Source organism: Falco biarmicus, chromosome 4, assembly GCF_023638135.1.
Source record: "Falco biarmicus isolate bFalBia1 chromosome 4, bFalBia1.pri, whole genome shotgun sequence".
Classification (NCBI taxonomy): domain Eukaryota; kingdom Metazoa; phylum Chordata; class Aves; order Falconiformes; family Falconidae; genus Falco; species Falco biarmicus.
In genome coordinates this window covers 19,100,932-19,125,810 of record NC_079291.1, presented here as the reverse complement: position 1 = coordinate 19,125,810, position 24,879 = coordinate 19,100,932, and the positions used below count along the sequence as shown (strand labels likewise).

The following is a 24,879-nucleotide window of genomic DNA, read 5'->3' as shown; positions in this document are numbered from 1 at the left end:
TTTCAAAGATAGTTCCTATATTTCATTGGAATACTGCTATACATAAAACAGAGCTGCTGTTGAAGCAGAAATTATAACTGAGAAACAAAGTTAAAATGTTTTATCCCCTTTTTGGAACCTCACTCTGAAATGCTCAGATTAAATACCTACTTCTCATCGGTAAGCAAGCCCAAGTACTATTTTATGTATGAAGATTTGAAGAATAGGAGTGAATCTATCTAATCAAGAAGTGTCATAATTATAGGTACAGAATATATGTGCTCTAATGACCCTAACTCAAAGTGTAATTTTCTCGGGTTTTTGTTTGACCTCACATTTTAGCATTAAATGAGCATGTGTCTTTCTATCATGAAATCTAGCAATCACTCTACAAACCATTCCTCAAAATATTTTTCCAGACAGCGTGTATCTTTCCCTCATCTAAAACCCACAAGTTAGTGACGAGCAAGAAATATTTTTGGTTTAATCATCAGTAATTACAAATCAGTACGACCTCATAAAGGAAAGTCTGGGGCTACAAGTACAAAGTTCAGTTAAATCATAAATACACTGCAAATTGGATGAAATGGAGTTGGTGGAAAAGTCCTCAGGTATTAACAATCATGCTTATTTTTCACAGCAGAGGCAAGGCAATAACATAATCATGTTGCAAGCCAGAAACAACCATGGAAAAGCAGGGCTAATGAACTCAAGAGCAACCTTGCATTAATGTAATTAGATTGCTCTAAATCATTGAACTAGTTAATTAGGCATAGAAAACCACAAGAACATACTAGCTTACGGGTGCCTATAGCATTCTCTGTGGCATAGCATAGGCTTAGTCTAAGTGCAACCAACATACCACTCTCCAAGAGGGACAAGACCAATTGATGGAGTATGAGCTTGCTTCTCATGGGAAGGAAGTGACATCAACCAAAAATTCTGATTTTAAGTTTAGATACTTATTTGCCAACACAGTAATTCTGATTTTTAGTTTAATCATGTCTTCAAGTTGCAAAGTTTTTCCTTTTAATAAGTAATATGACTGCAGTTCTACTGGTGCAGCGTCTGCAATGTAACAGCCACAGGAAAGTTTCTGTGTTAATGACATCATTGCTACAGCACACAGCACTACTTCAATAACTATTAAATAAATGCATTGAAATAAATGTCCTGTGACATTCAATTTTTTTAAATCATTGTAAAGAGCTAAGTATAAATTAAGAGGTACCTGAGAATATAGGTCAAAAGCAACATCTGAAGCACAAGAAACGGGTATGAGAAACTTTCACGAAGAGGTGGAGTCCACATGACACGAGTGCACTAAAAATAAGAACTGGGTTAGATGGTAACATTTGCCGCTACATTTCCATAAAACAATGCTTCTGTATTTCAAAATTAATGACCACTGATACCTCAATAGAGTAAAGCCCAAACTACATGAGATTTTACTCGTGAACAAAAAAACACACACACAAGCCAGGAAGCAGAAAAGAGGAGGAACAAGGAAGCAACTTCCAGGCTTGAGGTCTATGATGCACTGTTTAACTAAAACAGATCACTGTTTCTCCAAAATTAAATGTGGCAGCTAGAGAACATCCAAGAAAAAAAGCCAGGACAGCAGCTGCTTGTCCCTGCTTCTGCTGAAATGGAGAACTCATTCAGGCAACTAAAAACATGCTCAAATTCAGGCACTGACCTGCCACACTTAAATGGAGAAACTGTGCGAGGAGAGGATGTGAAGGATAAACCAACATGCTCTTCATTATGCTAGAGTTCTCTGGGTTATAAACATTTCACGTTTCTACTAGTAACAGCACAGAGTACAAAATCCAAAGCTTCCCTCTGAAACAGGCCAGTAAAATTGAATATATGAAATTAAGCTCTTACAGAGCTTACACTAACTTACATACATCACTCTTAAACCCTAATAAAGCAAAGCATAATACAATGAAGTCAGCTGAAGAGGTTTTCATTTCTTGGGGTTCATGGCAAACAGCTCTGCTATAACTGTCATCTCCAACATTTATATTCAGCTCTTTATAAAAAAGTGCTTGCAGATGGCAGTGGCCACCACAACAAAATAATTACAACAGTGTCATACAAACAAAATGGGTATCAGTAGATTTTTGCACTAGAAATTGGAAGTAGGTTCTTTACAGCTACAAGACGAAACATAGTTCATCTTAACACAAACCATAACAAATCTATGAAAGCTTATAGGATTCTGATGACAGGATGTTCCTTCTCCTTCGCTTCCTATAATCTTAAAACCATTTTAAAAATACTGTTTTACCAAAGAAGACACTAGGATCAACGTTATACAATGCCTTGCTTACTGTCCTGTTACTTCACAAGCATGTTAAACTAATAGTGTAAACCATGTAGAAATAGTGTAAAATAAATGGAACATATAGGAACCCATCACACTAATCAAACACAGCCCTTACTATCTGAAAGCACTCTCTGTAAAAGCTGCACCCTGATTACTGCTAAAATAAACCTTTCGTAAATATATATACTGATGTGTTGTCTTCAGCTGACTGCACATATGTAATTAGTTAAAATTATTTCTGTTAGCAATAAATATAATCATGATTATTCTAAAGCAGTACAGGCTTTTTGATTATTTTTTCAACACTACAGCAACATTTGATTTACCAAATCTTTTGATACTGGAGAAGATAAAGACAGGAAAGAAATGACGAGCATATACAACCATAAAAAGGAAACATTACGTTAAAAGTGGATTGACTAATGTAGGCCATGCTATTTTTCTATATTTGGAATGTAATAATAAACTCGATCATCTGTGTATGATTTATCCAGGCTGTAAACTAACTTTGCTGCAGGTATAAATACATCAGACCCATCTAAGCTCGAAATCGTTAAAACACAGTAGCACAAGCACAGCGCAAATAAAAACATCCTGCCTTAGGATCACAGGCTCAGTGCCAGAAGGCTAACTGCTTTTACACAGCATTGGACTTGAGGCAACAAGACCTGCATGTCACACTTACTCATAGCTCAGTCCTATCCTTCCAAGAAAGGAAAGCAAGCTTTTAGCAACTCGTCTAACTCCACTGTGCATACTGCTGAATCAGAAGCAAGGTGATTTCCATAGAATCAAAGGCATATCGAAGAGTTAAGTAAAACAGGGGAGTATCATACACACGTGTGCATTCCTTGAATGTGATTCAACAGTACACAGAGTGAAGCTAGACCATACCTACATACATGTAACTACATATATTACCATAACTATAAACACAATGATACGGAACAACTCTGAGTTATTTCGTTCAGTACAATACAAATGCAAAGAGCCAGCTGAGGTCTAACACTGCACCCTGACAAGTCCCACTGTTCTCCAGAAAGCCATACAGCTGAGCCTGAATCAGGGTCACCCTACTTAAGCTCCACCTAAGCCCAGACTATGTCGGCACTGAGCTATGCAGACCTAATTGCACATCATTCTCCAAAATAGACACATTATCTGTGTTCTTCCCCCAAGTCAAGTCATCAGGGGGAGATGAGCTCTCCTACAGAGTCTCCTATGGACAGGAGAACTGTCTGTGCCACAGCAAAATAAATGCTTCTTTTCATTATTGCTACCACTATCTTTGAAGTTTTCAACTTGTTCCTTTCTGAAGTTACACTTCATCACCTTCACAGACTTCACAAAACAGCACGTACTCCTGTCAGTATTTCATAGCAAAGGATAAAACATCCACTTCACTTCAGAATGCCATTACAAAGGATGGAAACCCACACAAAACTCTGTATTTACCCTAGACAGCACCAAAAAATGTTTAGAAACTGTAATGTTTACCTAGTCTGGACCAGGCAGTTAACATCCATGGGTGAAAACTCCTCACAGAGGGTATTTAGAGAAAAACATTTCAAACGAAAATTAAAAATAAAACAGCTATTTCATAACAGATTTTTGTTTTATGAGACAGCCAGCAAAGCTCACTATGAATAGAGGCATCTTTGATTCTGTTATGTGCAACTACATATTCTCACTACTCAAGAGATTTCTGTCAAGTTCAGCTCAGTAAAATAAGAAAACAAAACATAATTTTAACCCTTAACAAAATCATAAGGTAACTAGTTTCCATCTAGAAAATCTTCAAAGTATGGCTGCATTTTAAGTAAAATAAAGCAAATAGTTATATAAATGTATATACATAAAATGAACATTGAAAAACCAGAAAACATTGACCAAGGGTATCAGAATAAAAGCCATGAGTTTCCTTCCAAAATATGAAACAATGACATGAACAGCATTAGCTGGGGACACAGGGAGATGTTTTAGGTTGACAGGTTGGGGCTTTTTCTGTAATGCAGCACTGGAATTCTTTATATACATATACAGTTTCTAAATTCTTTGTATCCTAGCTACAGTATATCAGTATTAAAGAGGTTTCTTTGCTTTGGGGTTTTGTATGTGTATGTGTATTCATGAATTTCTGGTAAAATACATAGTAATTTAAAGAAAACCTCATCCATTTCTGAAGCTTGTTCATATAGTACACATAGCCCTGTTGTGTCTGGAATGGGCACAAAAACAGAATATTTTCATGTTTTGAAACTTGAAGTCATTGTGCTACTAAGATTTCAATCTCAGGAACACTTTACAATACATTTCCTTGCTGATTTTTTTTTTTAAAAAACATTTAAGGTTACACATTGTACTGTGCTACACATTTTCAAGTCATAGCCTACTGTGCTTTCAGTTATGTCTGATTCCCTTTAAATTCATCCCCTAATAGATAAGCAACATGTCATCTTTAATGAAACGAGAATTAGCTTAAACTTTAATGGAAAATAAAAGAAAAGTGGGGTGGGGGTGGTTGGGGAGGGACTCCTACCTCTCCATGGTTGAAAAAGAAACACGCCACGGTAACAAGGCCTCCCAGACGGCTCCCGCTGTGGAAAGAACAGGGAAAATGGGTACAACAGAATCTCATACTGGTCAACGTTGCTTAAAAAATGTGGAGCAGCCCTTATGTACAGCTGAGTTTATTCAGTGGGGTGTGGGAAACACTTTCAAGCACCAAGAAAAAGCATTCTACAGTGTACATACAATATTAAAATACTAGTTAGTCAGCTAAAGTTTATTTCAGAGCAGACCACTCTTCATGTATCAGCTCTTTTCTGCAGAACACCAATTTTAACGCAAATAACTTGGAAAATGATCATTTCACTCCTCACAAGCTTTGGTTTAGATCATTACATCTGCTGCACCAAGAGCTTGGTCTTGAAAAGTGCTGGGGGTTTTGGCTGGTTAGTTGTTTGGGTTTTGGTGGTTTTTTTTTTTTTTTTTGGGGGGGGGAGGGGGCGGTGTTCTTTGTTTGTTTTTTTTTTTTAACAGCAGGCCATATAAATGGAGTATTTCTTCCCCAAGACATTGAGCAGAAAACTTTAGAATTTACAGGTTCAATCACCCAACAGGGAATTTTGGTCTAAATCTAAGACTACGTTAGGGTAATAAAATCAAGCACATTCAAGAAATATATTTAGAAATTAATTCATGACAAGGTCAATGCAGATACAATTTAATTCTTATGTGAAGTGCTGTGTTCTTAAGACAAAATTTTTTAAGCCCTTGACTTAAGGATTTTTATACATTTCTAAACCAAATTCACCTGCTGAATAATTTGCAACATGGAGTCAACACTAAACCCACTACTTAATATTACTTAAATTTATCCCATTTCAAAACAGCAATAGATAAGGTTCCTATTTGTTTGACTAGATTTGTAATTGCTCATGTCCTGTGACAAAGCAAAGAACACTTTTGTGCACAGAAGTGCACTACTACTATGAATGACAGAATATACTGGTTTTGCTACCAAAAAAAAGTATAAGCTGCTTTAAAGATTCTCTTTAAAAAAACAAACAAACCTCAGATCCTGTCAGATCTTTCACCCATCATTAATATACACTAATACACAAGTCAAACAGAATCAGTGAGTTCTGGGTAAAAAAATCTGAGGATTAAAGATACCAACTGAGTGCTAAAATGGTCTCCAGGGATTGTGCATTCTTGCACAGAAAAAGCAACCTTAGTCCACAAATTCTAAAAGCATCAACACTGAAACCCAAAATGACTAAATGAACGTGTTTAGTATTAAAAAAATGGTAAGTCTTAGAAACAAGCAAACTAAAAATTTGCAAAAACACACCCAGAAACAAAATTCAAGGTCTATGCTAGAAGTTAACGTTGCGATAAAACCTTAAAGTCTAGAATGCAAAGGTCTTAATTGTACTATGAATGCTTTAGAGCTATGAGCCTCTGTAAGGGGTCAATCACAAGATTACAAGGAAATCTACAGCACAAAACAGGGAAATGCAGCTTGTCAGTATCTTTTCCAGAACAGGAAGCTAGAGAGCCTATTTCACAGAGGGTTATGTATAGCGTCGAGTTAGATGGGTTATCTTCTAACAGCACAATGCTGTCATGTAGAAGGTCAGCAGTAAGCCTTTCTGTCAGTATAAACGATAAAGGATAACTCTCCACTGAAACTCCAACACCATACTACAACTGGTGAAGTACATGCCCTTCAGCTGGAACCTACTTCACATAGAATAATCTAAATTTAATAAATAATTAGTAATTTTTAAAGACTTGCAGATGATCTGAACAGTTAATTTGTCTGGTAGAGTCAGCTCTGGAATAATGAAAGAACTCATCATTTGACTCCCTGGGTAGAATAAGCTGAAGCTTAGTCATCTGGGGAAAAGCTGTTATTCATTGATGATTAACATGCAAGAAACAAAATACTGAAAAAGTACGGTCAGAAGGAGACATGGGAAATTCACTGGTAGTCCCTCAAGATACAGTATTTGACAATCAGCTTAGGTATTCTGTCCTTTGACTACAAGAGAGGTGGGGAAGGCTGGGGGGAGGCAGAATCTCACAACTGCATAAGGTAGTTATCATCAAACTGTCATTCCTTTGCCCATAAAGAAAACCTAAAAAAAATGGCATGAGTTCTCACTCTGCCGCTTCAGTTACCTTAACAGAGAATGCACAAGAGCTTGAGACTAACTTGTATCATATAAAAGATTCCAAAGTGCATTTGCATAACCAGAGACTGTAATCAAGTGTTAGGGCAGGGATATACTACATCCGACATCCTTCTAACCTTGTGGGAAAGTTGGTTAAAAGAGCTAAACAGCAAAAACTAGTCCTACAAAAGCAACTAGTTTTCTGCTAATTTAACTCTTTGAACAAGCTCATTGTAGACTACAGCTAGCACAGATGTGAGAGCACATGCTAGCTTGGAAAATAATGGTAAGAAAGTGGTCTTCCACCATCCTATCACCTTCCATCACTAGTCAAAGTTGCAAAGAGACTAAAAGCAAATAAAGGCTGAAATAAAAACATGTATTCTATGAATTCTATGAATGAAAGGCAGAAAAAAAACCTTGAGATGATTACTGCTAGCAAATTTGGGAATTAAAAAGATAGAAAAAAATATTAGAGGATGGTTTTCCACCAACAAATGAGCCAGTCTATGAAAAAGCCTTTCAAAATGCATAGCAGAAACAATTCAGCTTTATGAAGGAGACTTACTCCACTTCGTAAGATTACCTACTCAATGTAATAGAATTGCACTACTCCAGATTCATTTATTTTATTTTTCAACACCTTATGGAAAAGCCTAACATTCTGGCTTGCTTAGACTAAAAACAACCTTGGAATACCCACAATGACTAAGCAGTCACCCAGATCTGGTATCCAACTATGAATATTCTTCAGAATAAATAAATAAATAAGATCAAAATCCCACCTGCAGGAAACTTCATAGTCACTTGTTACTTTCCATAACCCCAGATAGCTAGTGGCTTATACCTTGAAAGAACTGCATTTATATTCTAGTCATCTTGACTACCTACACTAGAGATTGTTTATATTAAAAACTGAATTACAGTCAATACTTGATAGTCATTTACATTCAGCACAGCCCAAGCCTAAGGAAAGTACTGAGAAATTAAGTCCTTACTGATTTTTCAATGACATGAATATATAAAACGTGGGTCTCCATACACCTCCCTTAAGAGACAAATGACATATTAATGATACAAATATTCAAAGTTTATCTACTTCCTCAAGAGATATTGATTTCCTGTGTTAAGGAACATGAACATACACCCTTTACCAGCAAACACCTAATAGTTGCACTGGGCAACTTCCACTTTCCACTGCCATCTCCTGCCCTGCACTATTCTTTATTTGAAGCTATCAGCACATGCTTCAGAGAGAGCAGGAAAAAAACACAAGACAGTGAAGCCAGGGAATGAGAGGGAAAAGCAATCACATCTCTCAGAGGAAAATGTGGCAGCCTTCTGCTTTTTTGCAAAACTGACAAATGAAAACAGAGGTAAACAGAGAAAAATATTTCCACTTCTGGTTTCCTGCTGAATATGGAGTCTATTTTTGTAAGAAAAAGTGTATTACAGTTCCTGAAATTCAAGGACAGATACTGAAAACTAAAACTGGTAGAAAAAGGGAAGTGTATACATATCTCCAAAAGAATGCACTATCTGAAAAACATTCTGCCTTCTCAGTTAAGTCAAAATTTAAGACATGCAATATGACTCCAGGCAAAGCACTGAGAACACTCCAATCTTGGTTAAAAGTACACTGTCATTCAAACTTTGTTTAAAAATAAGTTACACTGATAATTTTAAGAGCAGAAACCTGTCAAATTCCATTTAAAAACTGTAGAGCAGTTAGTTTTATGCACAACCCGGTGGTATCAATGAGATACCACTTCACGGAAATTTTCCACAACTTTTTCTAGCATCATCATTTATTTTAAGCAAAAAACTTCTCTGTTCCAGTAATTTTTTAGTGACAATGTATATGCAATAAAAAGCACTACAACTATACAAACAAATAAGCAATGTCCCACAAAAACATTGTAGCATTCACTTTCTCAAATTTTGTATAAAAATTTGACAGCTAGTACCAACTAAACAGCTGTCTCAACTGCCTTACCTGAGGTATGTACCGTATATGAAGAACAGTGACATCATTAATCCATTCAAAAGAAAAATCACAGCAACATAAAAGGAAGCAGGGTCCCCCAACCCTAACAAACAAACAAACAATCAAATATAGAAGAGAGATCATACTGCTTATAAACCACCATACAATCAGTACAATAGAGCACACAGCATACTACCTTAATTTATCTACAAAAATAGAAAATAAAGTTAAATGTCACCAGGATTATTGCAGATTCAATCAAAAGACTTCATTTCCGAGAGACAGAAAAAGAAGCAAAATAAGAAGAAGAAAAAAAAAAATGGGGGCAGACACAGCACTGGGGTAGTCAGCAACAGAGCAAGCCAAGAGGGAAGTATTAACTGTAAAGAAAAAAACCTGCAGTGTACAGAAGGCATAAGCATCATTAAGAACATTCTCTACAGGCTATGTTTGAACTTCAGAGAGCTTTTTAGAACAGGTTTGTACTCCCTATGCTCTCACTTCCCATCTCTTGCAGGAGTAAACCCATCCTTAAATGTATAACACACACAGCTCTCTGCTTCCTTCGTTTCATTAGAAGCCAAGATTTTCCAATAATGCAAGTCTTTCAATTTATTCATTCACAAACACTTCTGCGTTCACACTTCTGTTGTTATTCTCGTTCCCGTTATTTCTTTAAACCCTCCTGGCTCCAATCATTTCAGCAGTACCGCATTAAAAGCCTTACTCGTTACAGAGAAGGTAGCAAAACTTCGTTTCGTATGCAGAACTGACTATTCACCATTGCTGAAAATACAGCAAGACAGTTCTCCAAAGTAAGATGACAATATGCTCACCAAACTTGGCAGTCTCAATAGTAGCACTGAAGAAAGTTCTTATAGCCTTTGTGCAAAGGAAAAATACTAACTTGTCACCACACAAAGACATTTTAAATGATAAAAAGAAACAACTTCACAAGCTGCCTGCCATCTATCATTCAGCTTTAACCGACTGTAGAACACCTCAAAAGCGCTTCTTGGCAAGGTACTTTTATTGCACAATACTCACTTGACAAGCCAAGTCTTTAATGTGGGAAAAAAAAAAACCCAAAAAGTGGCAGCGTCCAAGCTTTGGTACCAAAATCAAGGTATGAGACTGAAATTCTTATGAGGAATGGTAGGTCACAAGAGGAAGGAGATTCTTCCAAGCAGAATCACTACACAAGATTTCTCCAAAAGGGAGCCTTGTGGTTACCTTTTTTCCCCTTCTTCCCCACTCCCCAAACTGTAGTTAGGGGAAGAAATATAGAGGGTAAGTTTTTGAAATGTAGGAACTTGGAATGCATTGAGGATTCTACAGAAGCTACAAATATTTAATACACGTACAGTGGCTTCCAAATACATTTAGGACACCTTATTCTTTATACAGCCAGATATCATGAAGGCTCAGAGTAGAACTCTGAGGTTTTGAAGTGCTGTATAGGAATTAAACCTAGGTAGGAGGAGCTATCTAATAAGCAAAGCCCACATTCTCATCCCTGGTGTTCTTAAAAATGTATTAGTTGTCACTTATGTTGTGAATGTGCCAAAACCACAGGCTTAGCCAAAGGGAAGCATGTCAGTGACAAAAACACAGGAATATTTATTACTTCTAAAATATGTAAAGCCCAATTATATGCTTCCAGGAAGAAACTAGAATATAACACAACTCACCCTCGCAGCTTTCAACAGGACTAAGCCCTTCTCCTCTGTTTACAGTCCAACATGTCTTTGTCGGCACCCCAAGGAAATCCATAATGGCAGTATAGATGCGGTACCAGCTGGCAAGGACCACCTAGGTGGAAAACAGGATTTGAAGTTTCTGAAAAGGAACTTTGAGATTAGCTCAATGCCCAAGGTAACCTCTCTCATTACAACTGGCCCTCATCCAGTACTTTTTAAGTATTTTAAACTCAAGATTTATCTCAACTACTTAGCATTTTTGACTACAATATCCTAAAGGCATCCAACACAGACCAAGCGCTCATTAATAGAATAAAATTATGCCTGCTTTAAAACAGAAATAATTTCATGCATCAAACCAGTATTTGAAAAAAATATATATTTTAATATCATCTGGAAGGTTCCCAATTTTAACTATTTTTATTTATCAGATATTAAAGTATCAGGTTTTGTTGACAGAGGACAGTTAGCCAAGGTAAATCCATTAAGACTAATTACATTTTTTTCCCACATGGCAAGAATATTAATGGACCAAATCTTTAGGTTTTTACTCAGATAAACTGTGATAGGTTAAATTTAAGCATTAGAAAGGGCTTCCAGATGCAATGTAAGATACCATTTCCACTTGCCATGCAAAGGTAGTTATGTTCTTATAACAACCACCGAATTAAATCTCCACACCTGAAACAGAAAACAGCAGTATTTTATACATAGAAAAATGATGACTCATCTCACAGCAAAGTCACTAGTTAACAGTACCAAGCTATTTTGTCAGGATGTAACTGACTTTATAGAGTTCATAAATGAGTAATGTGGCCATTCCAGTTGAGCTGCTTTGAAAGTTATAACCCAAGGGTTCCCAGACCGAAAATATGTTTCACTACTGCAGTATTAGCTGTCTCAGCCCTGTGTCACAGGAAACATGTACAAGAAGGATGATCCCCTCTTTTCTTTCCCCATACAATCAATAAAACTTCATGTCACTTCTACCTTCAAGAAAGGCAAGAAGGAAGCACAGGGAATTAGATCTTGATCTGCAAGAATGTGATGGAGTAAATCCTCCTGGAAACCACTTCCAAACATACTAAGGACAAAAAAGTGATTGGAAGCAGTCAGCATGGATTCACAAAGGGAAAATCACACCTGCCCAACTTCATAACCTTCTGAGATTATTGTCTTCATACATGAGGGGACAGTCATGGATGTTTCATTTTATCTGGTGCCAATTCTGTTCTACACCTTAAGACAAGGTGACAGCACAAGAAAAAATCCTCAGCAAATTTGCACATCATACAGAATAGGAAGGAGCGGCTGATACTTGTGCTGCCATTCAGAGAGACCTCAACAGGGTAGAGAAATGGGCCAACAGGAACCTCATGAAAGGGAAATGCAAAGCCCTGCACCAGGGAGGAACACCACCAGGCACCAGTACAGACTCGAGTTAACCAGCTAGAAAGCAGGTTTGCAATAAAGGACTTGTGAGTCCTGGTGGACAAGTTGTATTTGAGCCAGCGATAAGCCCCTGTTGCAAAGAAAACCAACGGTATCCTTAGGCTGTATGCCACCAGGACAAGAGACGTGATCCTTGCCATCTACTCAGCACTGCTAAGACCATATCCCCAGTGCTGAGTCCAGTTCTGAGCTGCCCAAGACAAGAACATAGAGTAAAGATGACTGAGACACTTTTTGGTTGACAAGGCAAGAGATGAGCACAAATTGAAATACAGGAAATTCCACTTATACATAGGAAAAAAAAATCATTCTTTCTTTGAGGGTGATTAAGCACTGGAACAGGTTGCCCACAGGTGGAGATACACAAAAAGGGAGATGACCCTGAACAACCTGCTCTACTTCACCCTGCTTCAAGCAGAGTGTTGAGACCAGGTAATCTTCATACATCACATCACTTCCAACCTCAACTGTTTTGTGATTCTACAACTCATTAATTTTTAATACCAGGGCTCCAATCATCATGGCTCAATTCATCTGTGGCCTTTACACTCTCACAATGTAAATCTTAAATATTTAAAGGACAACTAATCTTTCTAGACCAAGACTCCATGCCTCAATACTGTGTCCTGCAAAGTGCAATATCCTGAATTCCTGGAGGCTTTATGAACATCTGTGCCCTAGGACTTCTGACTGTGCATGTGTGCATACATGAAACAGACACTTGCCCTATTTCCAGACAGGCAACAATAAGACTGAGGAACCAAACCCAAATATTTCCTCTTATCACCTGAATGCCGTTTGTACACTGCCAACAGAATGTATATGGCAGCTTAAGAGACATCTGTGTAGCGTATTTGCATCACCAGCCCTGAAGCTGACATTACCCTAAGAACATGAAACGATCTTGCTGAACCAATGTTGCACAAAAAAAATAATAAAATATTAATTTATCAACTTAAGCTTTTTATGTCACAAGCGCTTGTGTCTGCTGCAGATGTACCACACATGAATACTCCCTAAAAAGGTACCAGGTAAGGTACTTCATGCAACACAGAAACATTTTTTGCCAAAAGCTACTTTACACAGAACAATTAACATGGGCATAAGGAAGCAAAACAATAGTACAAAACTGTTAGGTCAACCAGAGCACAAAATTTCTACTGTCCCTTATCAGACGAGGCAGTGAATGCAAAGCTTGGAAAACAAAAGACTGGCCCTTAGACACAGAAAATCTCTGTGGGCTGGGCCAGTCCTTGCTATGAAAGAACATGTCAAAAAAATCCAAGCCCTTTTACTAGTTGCCTTTGAGCAAGCACTTGAACACCAACTACATGGGTCTTTGCAACACTCATCACTCCAACTCAAATTTGCATCATCACTGTCACACACAGAAATGTCAACTGTTCCGTAACAACGAACAGCCAGAGAGCAAACGTAATATATTATCTCTCCACCACAGAAATTAACACATTATCTCTCTGCCACTTTGCATCATGGATCACCGATGAAAACACCACCACAGCCACTGGAACAACCTGACTGTGCAGCAAATACCTGGAAAATCAAGGATTTATTAGGACTCCAAGAGTGTACAACTACAAAGACTAACTTGTTGCTTTTGACAGATATTTTTTTAACTGCTTATATTTATAATTTACACAGATGATGTAGTGATTGCTATGGACCCACTTTACCATTTTTTTACTTCTTTTAAAGTTTTCACGGCTAGTACCAGCTGTACATGCCCGTGAGTTGTTCTGCTTTCCTTAATGGGTTTAACATCCTGATTAGTAACTGGATTTCAAGGCCATTTCTGATGCAATTAATTTTGAAATCTGCTAAATAAACATTTTATTAAAATTCAGCCTTAATGCTGCTATTGGGCTGAAAGAGCTGGAAAGACGCTAAAACATCAAACAGGCAATGAACGCTTTCAGAATACGTGATGGGATACTGAGTATCAGAAGAAGAAATTTCACTGCCAACAAATAAATCCACAAGTGTCTTCCCACCACCTAGCCCCATTATAATCATAAGTAAAATTTGATTATAATGGGCAAATTTATCTAAAGTAAAATTAGATAAATTTGGAGAACATACTTCAAATGTCAAACTGCACCTATTGACAGTTTTATACATGTAGTTATGTGGAAACAAGAGCACTCAAGAAATACACTCCTTAAAAAAAAACTATTTAAAGGAAGGCTAGACATCAAGCAGTAAATGACTGAAAGGAGCAGAGAAGCCTATTTGTCTGCTTTGCATACCCACACAAGCACAGAAAAGATGAATGAATTCATACCTCATACCAAGTTCTATTGAGCCAGTACAATCCCAGAAAACTGAATGAACAGACAAGCCTACACATTTTGCACAGTAATCTACCTAACGTTCTTACAGAATGTCAGCCACTACATCTGATTGCGCTTGTTTTGATTTCATCATCCATTTACTTAGTCTTTCATGGTGGTACTGAGAAATCTCTAACAGCAAGTTCATCCGGCAGTTACCTTTGATTTTTGCATGTCAGTCTATAGATGAAGTCAATAAATCTTTATCAGCTAAAGAAAGTAATTTTATAGTATTCAAATAAGGTGCATGTTCCTAATGTTGCATTTCTAGAACTTAACTGAAATCCTTCTGTAATTAAAAAAAAAAAACAAACAAAACTAAAAAAAAATATCCCAACAAACCCAAAACACCAGAGAGGATAACAAAAAGCAGTCATCTATAGCATTTAGTTTTTCCAGAGCAAGGAATTAAGAAGCAAATGAAACCACTACATGCAAGCTGTATAAACACATACATGCCAAGAACTTCTATACATACCATTCCTGAAAGCAGCTCTGCTCTGACATAGTAGGAGCATGAGCATAAATGCTAGCACCCAACAATTACAATCATTATTAGTCCTTGGCTCTCCAAAAAATAAGCTGTTACTCATACATGGAGTTACAGAAACGTACATTAACCAAAAGAGTTTTCCCTTTGCAAAACATGTGAGACACATTGGCAAAACATTTCTGTACTTAAAAGACGTGTATTTTTCATGACAAAAAAAAAAGTAGAAACAATCTAACAAGGTAACAAGTCTAACACGAAGTACATACAAAACAGCAGTCAGTCTTCTACAGAGGAATTTCTTCTGCAACATGGAAGTAAACTATTACCATTCGTGGATTTTAGGGCCACAGTTCACTGTGATGTCGTAGTTCACTGTCCTACACAAAATGCAAGCCAAAATAACCTCTCAGTACCTGCGACCATTATTGTCACACACTACTGGTACTTCATGTGTTGTTTTTCCTGCAGTATACAATGTCAGAAACTTACTTGCTTCTCAGTGAAAAGACTGAAAGACGACAAGTATAAAATCAATTGCAACTTTACAGCATGAAATACTAAGACCTAGAAAGTATTCACATGTGCTTGGACAAACTTGAAGTCTGAGACTTGATCACAATGTATGAAGTCACTTTCTCAATTTAAATCTGGAATTTAAATACAATATTTAAGTAACACTTCATTAGTCACTAGATCTTTACGACCACATTTTCCAGAAGGACATTTCTTTCACATTTGTGGTCAAACCTGAAGAAACCAAAGATTTATCAGAAGGTGTTATTTTTAAAACATAACTCACCTCTGGGTAAAGATTGAACCTTTGTAAGGTGTTAATCACTAAAGGGTACTCAGTTAGTCTGTCATTCATGATTGCCCATACTCCATTCCAAAATGATGGTGCCTCAATAATGATCTTGAAGTAGGAATAATAAAGACCCTACAGGAGAGCAGAATCATTATTTACAATTACAAAGGTCACTTCTGCTTCATGAACTGCCATAAAGCTTCATCTTTAAATCAAATTTTGTATTATAACAAACAGGAAAAAACGATTCAAGATGACTAACCAGTTTTTCAAATCCCTTCTGTTAGTGCCATGAAACCAGCAATGTGAGTTTCCTTCCACCCTGTTTTATTGCACCTCTACAAATCTCTCATTTGGCTGGTAACTATACACTAGCATAGTATTTCACAATTCTCAAAGTAAAAGCAGCCAAAAGGTGTACACATATGCAAACACTTCTTAATTAAAAAAAAAAAAAATCCAAAACAAAAGCTGCATAACAAGACTACAATTGAAAGTAAGCTACAAGGTACTTGTAGTCTTCTAGAATCATACTTCTAAATCATATTTTAAATTAATTGTGAAGAGATTCATTCATAGTGATCATCTGTAAGACACACAAATACTCTGCACGCAAAACTGTAATGCATGTTAGTTGCAAGATATCAATATATTTACTTATCCAGAAAGTATTATGAAATTTTGGAAAGCCCATGATCACAAGATTAGACAGAAGTTTTCCAGTCACTGAATTTTCATTGAAACATAGTCTAACCATTTCCGTGCGAAAAGCCATTTCTCTTTCTAATGTTGACAGGTGAGAAAAATGACGGTCATTTTCAAAAAGGGTTGTTATGTGACACCTGTTAAAAAATAATAATAATTACAACTGAATAAAGAGTTTTAGAGCCTGTAGTAATTCATATATACCAAGGAACAGCTGGCAAAACATTCAATGAAGACCCAAAATTTACTTACAAGCTGCTATTTTAATTTACTCATCTATTATACCAACACTCTCCTCTATTCAGATTATTTCAAATGAAAGAAATATGAACCCATAAAGCATTTATTAAATTCTATTATGGAATTAGTTATAATACTCTAATGTATTTTAAGTGTAGACACTTAAGAATCAAGAGTTTAATGCTATTAAAACTATCAAGTCTATATATTAGAAAATTCAAATATCTGTCAAATGAAAAGAATGACAGAGTAAAAACTGGTGAAAATTACAGTGCACATACAAATAGTGTATGTTTTTTCCACAAAACTCTTTCCTGATGTGTATTTTAACACAGTTATCTGCCATTATATACAGATGGGCTTACCATCAAAACTATATTTAAATAAAGGTGTAACTATGGCAGGGGGTGAAGCAGTCAGGAAAAATTCAAATAGTTTTGGAGCCAAAACTTGGAAGTTTCAAGATGAGCTTAATCTCCAGAAAGGACAGAAAAAGAAACAGAGCAGTGCATATGACTACTTTTGAATAGGAATTTGCAAGAAACAAACTATTAAAAATCAATAGTTCTTTTTGAGCTAGGAAACAAAACCAGAGTAGCAGAAGCTGCTACTTTTTATCTCTGCAAAAGCAGCTGGTGAAAATCACTACAGAACCCATTCTACGTCAAGTCTATACCACAAAAAAGAAGGGTAAGGATTACGATGGAGCCTGAACCACCAGGATTACATTGACAAAAAGTAGTTAAAAGGCCACCCTTCTGCATACAAATAAAAAAAAAAAAAAAAGCCCAGATTTCTCTGAAGACGTTAGAGAAAACATGATGTAAATCTAAGAAGTTAAAGCAGAATCTAAATAAGCAGAACACAGGAGAAAGTTGAAGGATTCACCGGGACTTTCAAAACCCAGTGAGAGTAAAAAGATCTGTTAGTGGAAATGCACCTGAAATTGCATAGCTAAGCAACAATTTTCCACCTGGAAAGCAGGCTTCACTCTTCACTGACCAGGCTTAAGAAACCTTTCACGTGAGCTTCACAAGAACAGAATTATTCACCCTAAGACAACAATTTGGGTTTGAGAGGAAAGACCTAAACGTAAATTATCCCAATAGCTTGTCTAAATATAAGTCAAAATGATATTTTTATTGTTTTAAAATACCATATTACTCTCAAGAAATGAATTTAACCTTACCAGTGTAGAACTCCTGCAATAGCAGCTGTAAAGGAAACAAAAGGTATCAAGTTACTCAAGTATTTAAATAATTGAACATGAAATCATGTTCATTAAAATAATTACAGTACTACTTTGGAGATGCACAGAAGGTACTCGGCCTCCAGAGGAACAGAACAATAAGAACATATGAATTAACCTTCATGGCCAGCTCTTTGAAAATCTGAAATTATGCTGATGGTATTCAGCAATATTCCCACCTGTAGCACTCAAGTTGATCCATCAGAATATAATGGACCCATTTCAGCTATCAATAATAAAAATTAATTATAAACATCTTTTTAATAGGCATAAATATTTTTAATATTTTTAAGATACATACGGTGACTGTTCACTCAAATCCTGATGCATGCTAGAAGCAATGCTGTTAGGTCAAAGCAAAGGCAACACATAGGCAGGACCTAGTGGCCAGAAAGGGCTAAAGGTCATTACGAAGCCATTGTCACCTGCAGCTTGCCATCTCCTGCTGCCATAATCCTCACATACTGATGGTCTGGCGGTTTCTTCAAAATCTGCTAAGTCATGGAAATAGTATAGACAAAAGTTCCAAGCTGGAAGGTATAAATACATCAGCTTATCTAAAAAGTTTTTTAGGCAAATCCACCAGCAGCTGGACTGCTGAGGCTTTTGTGCTTCCTGGTGCAATACAGGGGACACCTGCATCATGATGGAAGAGGAAGAATAAGCACTCCCACCATCAGCTAGGTATTGTTCCGCTTATGTTAGGAATTACAAGTTATGAGTTGCAAATTAGAGAACTTGCAAGTTCGAAACCTCATGCCTTAACATGGGAATTCACCAATACATCACTTAGACTGGTCCGTATAAAGCAGACTGAGCCCGTGTTTGTCATGTTTGTTTGTTTTCTTTCCTAAGGAGGTCATAAAATAAAGTTCAATTTGCAGAGTAAATTGTCCTGTAAATTTGAGAGATCCAAATGGACCATAACAACAAACACAAGTCTAACAGACTATAATTGCTAAAAAAAGGTAGACTCTGCATGTAATAACATTCTGTTTGTCCATTCGGAGACTATCTGCGCTGCTATCGCATAGATATGGAAAAAGGGAGGTATTGTGATGAGCATAGGAAAAAGACAAATTACAATAAAGTGGTGGGTAAACAGCAGGTCTCCAACTTCTTCAGCATGACAAGATCCACAGAGAGCAGAAGCCACTTCATCTCAGTTGTGAAGCATTCACAACATATCCAGCGCTCACCACAGAAGCAAAGCCAGCATGAGTGAGGGATAAAAGGTAAGCATTTAGAAGGACCACAGTGCTCCTTCTAGACTGTAGGTGTTTTGGTTGCCCTCTAGGCACACAGTGGCTCTTCGCCATAGAAAGGTCGGGTAGACTGGTTGTCTTCAATCCAAGAAAATCTTTAAGGCTAATGATGAGCCTTCGTATTCGCGTAGGCTATACAGAGCAGAAGGAAAGCCGAGAGGACAACCCCTGTCCCTGCTTACACCCAGCAGGAGCCAGAAAGGTGCTGAGCACCGTGCACCTCTCCAGGGTGCTGAGCTGGAACCCCACCACCACCCACAGCCACAGCACGGAACAAGTCAGGCTGCTTGCACATAGGTAAAACATACATCCACTGCCGCACATCGATGCAGAATATAGCCAGCAAGTTAGTGAACACACAAGCATTCAGACTACACGTTGCATGTGTATGGTGGTCTTTCTAGAAAGCAGAAGGGACAAGAGAAAGGAAAACACCTTTGCAAAGCCACTAAATTTATGTGGAAGAGGACTGGACTGAATATATAGCCTGGTATATATTCCCCAACCGCGTGTTCCTCCAACACAGAGCCTGGAAGTGCTGCTGCTGGCAGTACTTGTTATCGCTGTCACCACAGGTCATAATGCAACAAACTGTATTTATAAACCTCCATTTTAATATTAAAAGTTTTGTACACAAAGATGTGCGAGGTGAAACTGTGCAAAAGAAAAAAAAAAAAAAAAGAATTGCCTGAGGGGGGGGGGAAATTTCTAAACCACCTGCCTGTACAATCTAACGTTTACCTCAAGTTACATACTTCACATAGTAGTTAAGATTACACATCACCACACTGAAACCTCCTTAGGAGTTTTTTAGCTCCACTCCAGTCACTGAAGCCTGGATTTCAATTAGAAAATGAATACTATGACATTTCATTTAAAACTTTACCTTTTTACATATATTCTCTAGGAGGGGATATCACTGAAGGATTGCTCAGTATAGTTCATATGAAGTGGAATTTAATGTCTTAGGAGTTTCAGGAGCTACAGATATTTTTTTTATGCTAAGGACATTTACGTTAGTTCTGATGGAGAGCTGCAAGCTCCTTTTTCAGAAAAGCAAATATGGATATGATCTGGAATTCCAGGTAAGCATATTAGCTATATCAAAAACACAGCAAACTATATTCCTTAAACAACCAACATTTTGCAGTAACTGTATGAAAAGAAACAGAGCAGTCCATACTTTTTTGAATTATTACTTATTGTCTCACATTTGCACAAGGAATTATTTCATTTCTCTGCAACATTTCTAAGATCCCCAGTAAGATTAGATGCTGAAATACATTTACATATACAAACACCCCAGCTATAAAAAAAATATCCATTTTAAGACAGATTACACATTAGGTTAAGTAGACACAGTAAAGTCAAAATAAATGCACACTAGCTACCAGTACTGCTCGTGATCTCAGATTCGTATGGTTCCAAATAAGCAGTATTTTATTGTTGCAAATAGATTATCTATTAATATGGAAATTACATTTCATAGTCAAACATACTACTTATTTCATAGAGAAAACAACATATTTAAATCTCATTCTTTCCTTCAGCAAGTGTTTTATTTAAAGTCAAAGTGCTAAGTGTAAATACATTCACAGTTATTTTGGAGAATTTCATATACATTTTTATAAAACCTCACAATATCACTCTAAGTATAAAATGAAGACCTTTTACAATCACACAGCAATTCATGTAATTACTCACATTTCAAGAGACAATGCACTTAATTCATAGACTTCCACTATGAGTCCAAATTGGCATTTTTCAACAGACTGCATCCAGACTTACATTAAGCTAGTTTCTGATGGAAAACATGCAGATCAGCTCTCTTAAAAATTACCATCCTTTGATCCCATTGATGTCTTTACTGGGGAGGGAATGAAGGAGAGGACAGGAGAGGAATACTACAGCCCTAATGCCACAAAGACTTACACAACTACTATGTACTTGAACTTGCAGATGCCATTTTCTTACCCAAACTAAGAATCCCTAAAAGCAAATCATAGGATCAGATTTTTGCAGACTAGGGCTATTATGTAAAATCTGAAAGTTTATCCTTCAGATTTCCTATTTTTGCCTGTGTTCTGTTCCAAGAAAAGCAGTATGAATGGCATATAAAAAAGCATTCTAATTCTGGAAATTAAATACTGAAGAAAAAAGCCATAATATACAGAACTCATTTACCAAGTAGAACAACAAATGCTGAGATGCTGAAATGCAATAGACTGTGAAACATACTAGAAACCGATTAATACTTTGCAAGTATCCCCAAAGTGAGTAGGTAGGAATACAGCCAAACTGGGAACAATGAAGAATGTGCAAGCATTGACTACTTCTGCAGCTTAGTCAGATGTTTCACTGTGAGACTGTGCACAATCTAGAAAGGATGTATTGAAGAATAAGGCCTCAATTCAGTGGTCATTAAAAACAAAAAACAAACAACAAAATAATAGGGCAAAGCATTGTATAAGAACGTCCTTGAATATCTGACAACTTTATTGTTGCATGTAAATTGGAGCTAATTCTTAAGAGAAGAAAACCCACACCTCACAATAAAACTAGCTCCAACTATAGGAGCCTCTGTTTTTAAAATCTGGAACTTAAAGCTGCAACAGAAGAACAACAAAAATTCAAACACCACTAAAACTAACCAAAACCACTATTTCCTATTTAGTATATGTACGTTCTTTGCTACTGCAAATACTGTATGCTATTATGTACTTTGCTATCGAGGCTTTATTCCTATTAACAAATAGCCCCCTGAAGTATTTAATTGGTTATCTGGGTTTGACAGCCAAATTCAAACTCCAGAAATGATAAAGCTCTCTACCTAATCTGCTTTAAAATTTCAATCAAAGGAAAGCATTTTTCAATTTTGACCATCACTTTACCCTTTCTATGTCATTTATGTAACTACTAGTCAAGGAAATGCTGGATGAATAGAGGTAAACAAAGCAAATCAGGTACAGTTTATTCATCAATTAGTCTGTAAACGCAGGGTTCTTTCCCTGCTACCCCCTTTGCAATGTAATTCATCAAACTGAAGAAACTCCCTTTGGCAACAGGGACTACTGGTGGTGTGATTAATAGTACCAGCATCTTTGGAATACCCTGACAGTCTTTTAATATAATACTGTTAAAAGCACAGCCAATTGCGCATCTGACAAATATGCTACTATTTAACATTTGTTAACTTTAGGAATGCATTTCTTGTTTAATTTTGCAAATCCTTCAGGTGTTTCTTCCAGGACTTTGGCCATTGGCCATTTTGTTATTTACTCCAAAATATCCCCGAAGATATTAACATCTGAATTTACATCCCCCTATAGTTGTATGCTCTTTCACTTGCAATCCTTCCCAAACAAGCCGGTTTTATTACATTACTTAATAAGAGTTGCATTTGTGGGGGGTCTTCCCCTAGAAATTAATGACCAGATAGGAGAAATCCATAAGTATCTGGACGATTATTTTTCCTACAAATGTTCTGATACCACGTCAACTGCTACAGTAACAGCTTTACAAAAGTTGGCAGGTAGGATGCTTTTTCCTGTCCCTTTTCAACATGCTATGCTCATTTTAGTTTTCCAAGTTACATTTCCAAATCTATTTCGATAGAGTTTACAAATCCGCAGAAAGGTAGGTAAAAAGAACAGTGTCTTCCCCCAACCTATTCCTTCTACTTACCCAGAAGGAAAGTGAGCCATATCTTGCTATCAGCTTTGACAACGAAGGCCTTTCTGTCGTCAACAAATACTGTCAAAAGAAAAGAAATACCTTAAGCATCAATTAAGACCAGCCGCTGCGGAAAAGGAAATCTGTCGGAACTCTGCAGCGTTAGCTTGCTGTACAAACCTTGACTAGACTTCAAAAAAGGCTGGAAGAAATTTCATACAGCAAGTTAGTAACTACATGTAAAAGCTTGAAACATCACAGGCAGAGTACCAAGGTGACTGCACAAACCATCAGGTTTTTAATTCCTGAAATCACTTGTACAAAATAACTTGTCAAAAGAGGATTCCCACCTAGGTACGTTATCGACAATGTGCTGTAACAAAGTCAGCCTGTTACAGAACCGGCAACCCTCCACCCTTTCCACAAAGCCTTACCAAGAAATAAGCTGGTCATGCCAAGAGCAGAAGCCGAGCTGGCCACCGCAACTGGGGAGGATGTTTTAACATGGTTTAGTTGCACAAACAGCACATTTTCCCATTTCTCCCCCGAAGGATGCTCAAGTGCTGAAAAGCCCTTTGCCCCCCTCCCCTGGCCCCCGACTCGCCGGCAGCACCGCGGGTCTTGTCTGGGGGCTTTTTTTCGGGGGGGGGGGGGTGTTTTTTTCTTTAACCTCCCCCGCCGCAGCGGGCAGGAGGGCGGGGGGGGGCGGACGTGCAGCCGGCCGGTGCCGGACACAGCGCTCCCGCCTCCCCGCCGCCGGGAGCCGCCGCCAGGCCCCGGGGCCGCCCGCCCCCAGCCGCCCCCGCCCGGGCAGGGACGTCCCGGTGCTCCCCCTTTCCCCCGGGCCACCGGAGGGGTGGCGCCGTGCCCCTGCCCGTGCCGGGCAAGTAGCGACACCCGGAAAGCGGGGAGGGAGCGAGCCCAGCCCCGGGCCGCTTCCCGCGGGCGGAAGCGCTGGCCCCAGCGAGCGGGGGCGGCTCTGCCCGCACCCCCGCCTCACCTCGCAGCCGGTCTCCGCAGACGCGCAGGAGTCTCAGGGGGTCGCGGCCCAGCACGTCCCGCTCCCCCTCGGCGGCGGGCCCCTCCCGGCAGGGTCTCTGGGGGTCGCTCCTGGCTCCCCGCCGCCCGCCGCCTCCCTTCCGCATGGCGCGGGCCCCGCCGGGGACCTGCCGGCCGGGCGAGTGCGGCGGGCGCCCGCGGCCCCTGCGGGGGCTGGCGCCCGGCGACTGGCGCTGCTGGTGCCCGGGCTTGAGCGGCGGCGACTCTTTGTTCCTGCCTCGGCTCGGGACGGCCATCTCCGCATAGTCACCGCCGGGGCCAGGGTGCCGCGCCGGGGCGGGGAGGGGGGGAAGCGGAGGGGGGGGGGGGGCGGTCCTCAGCGAGGAGGTTCCCCCACCCCCGGGCAGGGCCCGGAGGCCACGGGGCGGAGCCGGGGCCGGCGGGCTCGTAGTAACGGGGCGAGGGGGCGGCCGGTGACTACTCCACCGGGCTGCGCCGCCGCCGCTGCTGCCGCCGCTGCCGCCGCCTGCTCCGCCCGGTTGGCCACGTGGGGGCGGGGGCGGGGCTCCCCGGCGGGGCGGGTAACGGCTCCCGGCGCCCCCCCCACCTCCCGCGCCCCGCCCCGCCGCTCACGCAGGCGCCGCCCCGCAGCCGCGCGGAGCCGCCGCTCCCGCCTCTGCTGCACGTGCGGCTCCCGCCGCTCCGGTCCGCTCCCGCCGGCGCGGCCGCGGCTCTCCCGCCTGCCCCCTCCCTCCGGCGGGTCTCCCCGCCGCCTTTCCCCGGCCCGCTGCCAAGCCGTGCCGCCTGGCGAGCGGCGGCTCGGGAAAACGGCTCAGCCCACCCCGGGAAGACCCGAGATTTCCCTGGAGAGAGGGAGAAGGCGGGGGTGGGGGGGTGTGAAGGAGGGAATGTGTGTGTCCCGGTCAAATCCCGCTATTTTAACTGCCAGGAGGTGACCTGGCTGG

The 24,879-nt window shown here is 39.4% G+C and overlaps 1 protein-coding gene across 2 annotated transcripts in view; it reads right to left on the bottom strand.

Moving 5' to 3' along the window:
• Window positions 1-24,452, bottom strand: part of DPY19L1 (dpy-19 like C-mannosyltransferase 1) — a 50,907-nt gene extending 26,455 nt beyond the window's left edge. For both annotated transcript variants that reach the window (XM_056336408.1, XM_056336409.1), the window contains exons 1-9: window positions 23,916-24,452; window positions 22,928-22,996; window positions 17,919-17,943; window positions 16,539-16,626; window positions 15,779-15,916; window positions 10,675-10,795; window positions 8,993-9,086; window positions 4,854-4,911; window positions 1,211-1,302 (exon numbers count right to left, since the gene is read on the bottom strand). In XM_056336408.1, the coding sequence (XP_056192383.1) occupies window positions 1,211-1,302; window positions 4,854-4,911; window positions 8,993-9,086; window positions 10,675-10,795; window positions 15,779-15,916; window positions 16,539-16,626; window positions 17,919-17,943; window positions 22,928-22,996; window positions 23,916-24,210 (980 nt within the window). In that variant the 5' untranslated portion in view covers window positions 24,211-24,452. The remainder of the gene's footprint in view (window positions 1-1,210; window positions 1,303-4,853; window positions 4,912-8,992; window positions 9,087-10,674; window positions 10,796-15,778; window positions 15,917-16,538; window positions 16,627-17,918; window positions 17,944-22,927; window positions 22,997-23,915) is intronic.
• Between the last annotated feature and the right edge of the window lie 427 nt (window positions 24,453-24,879).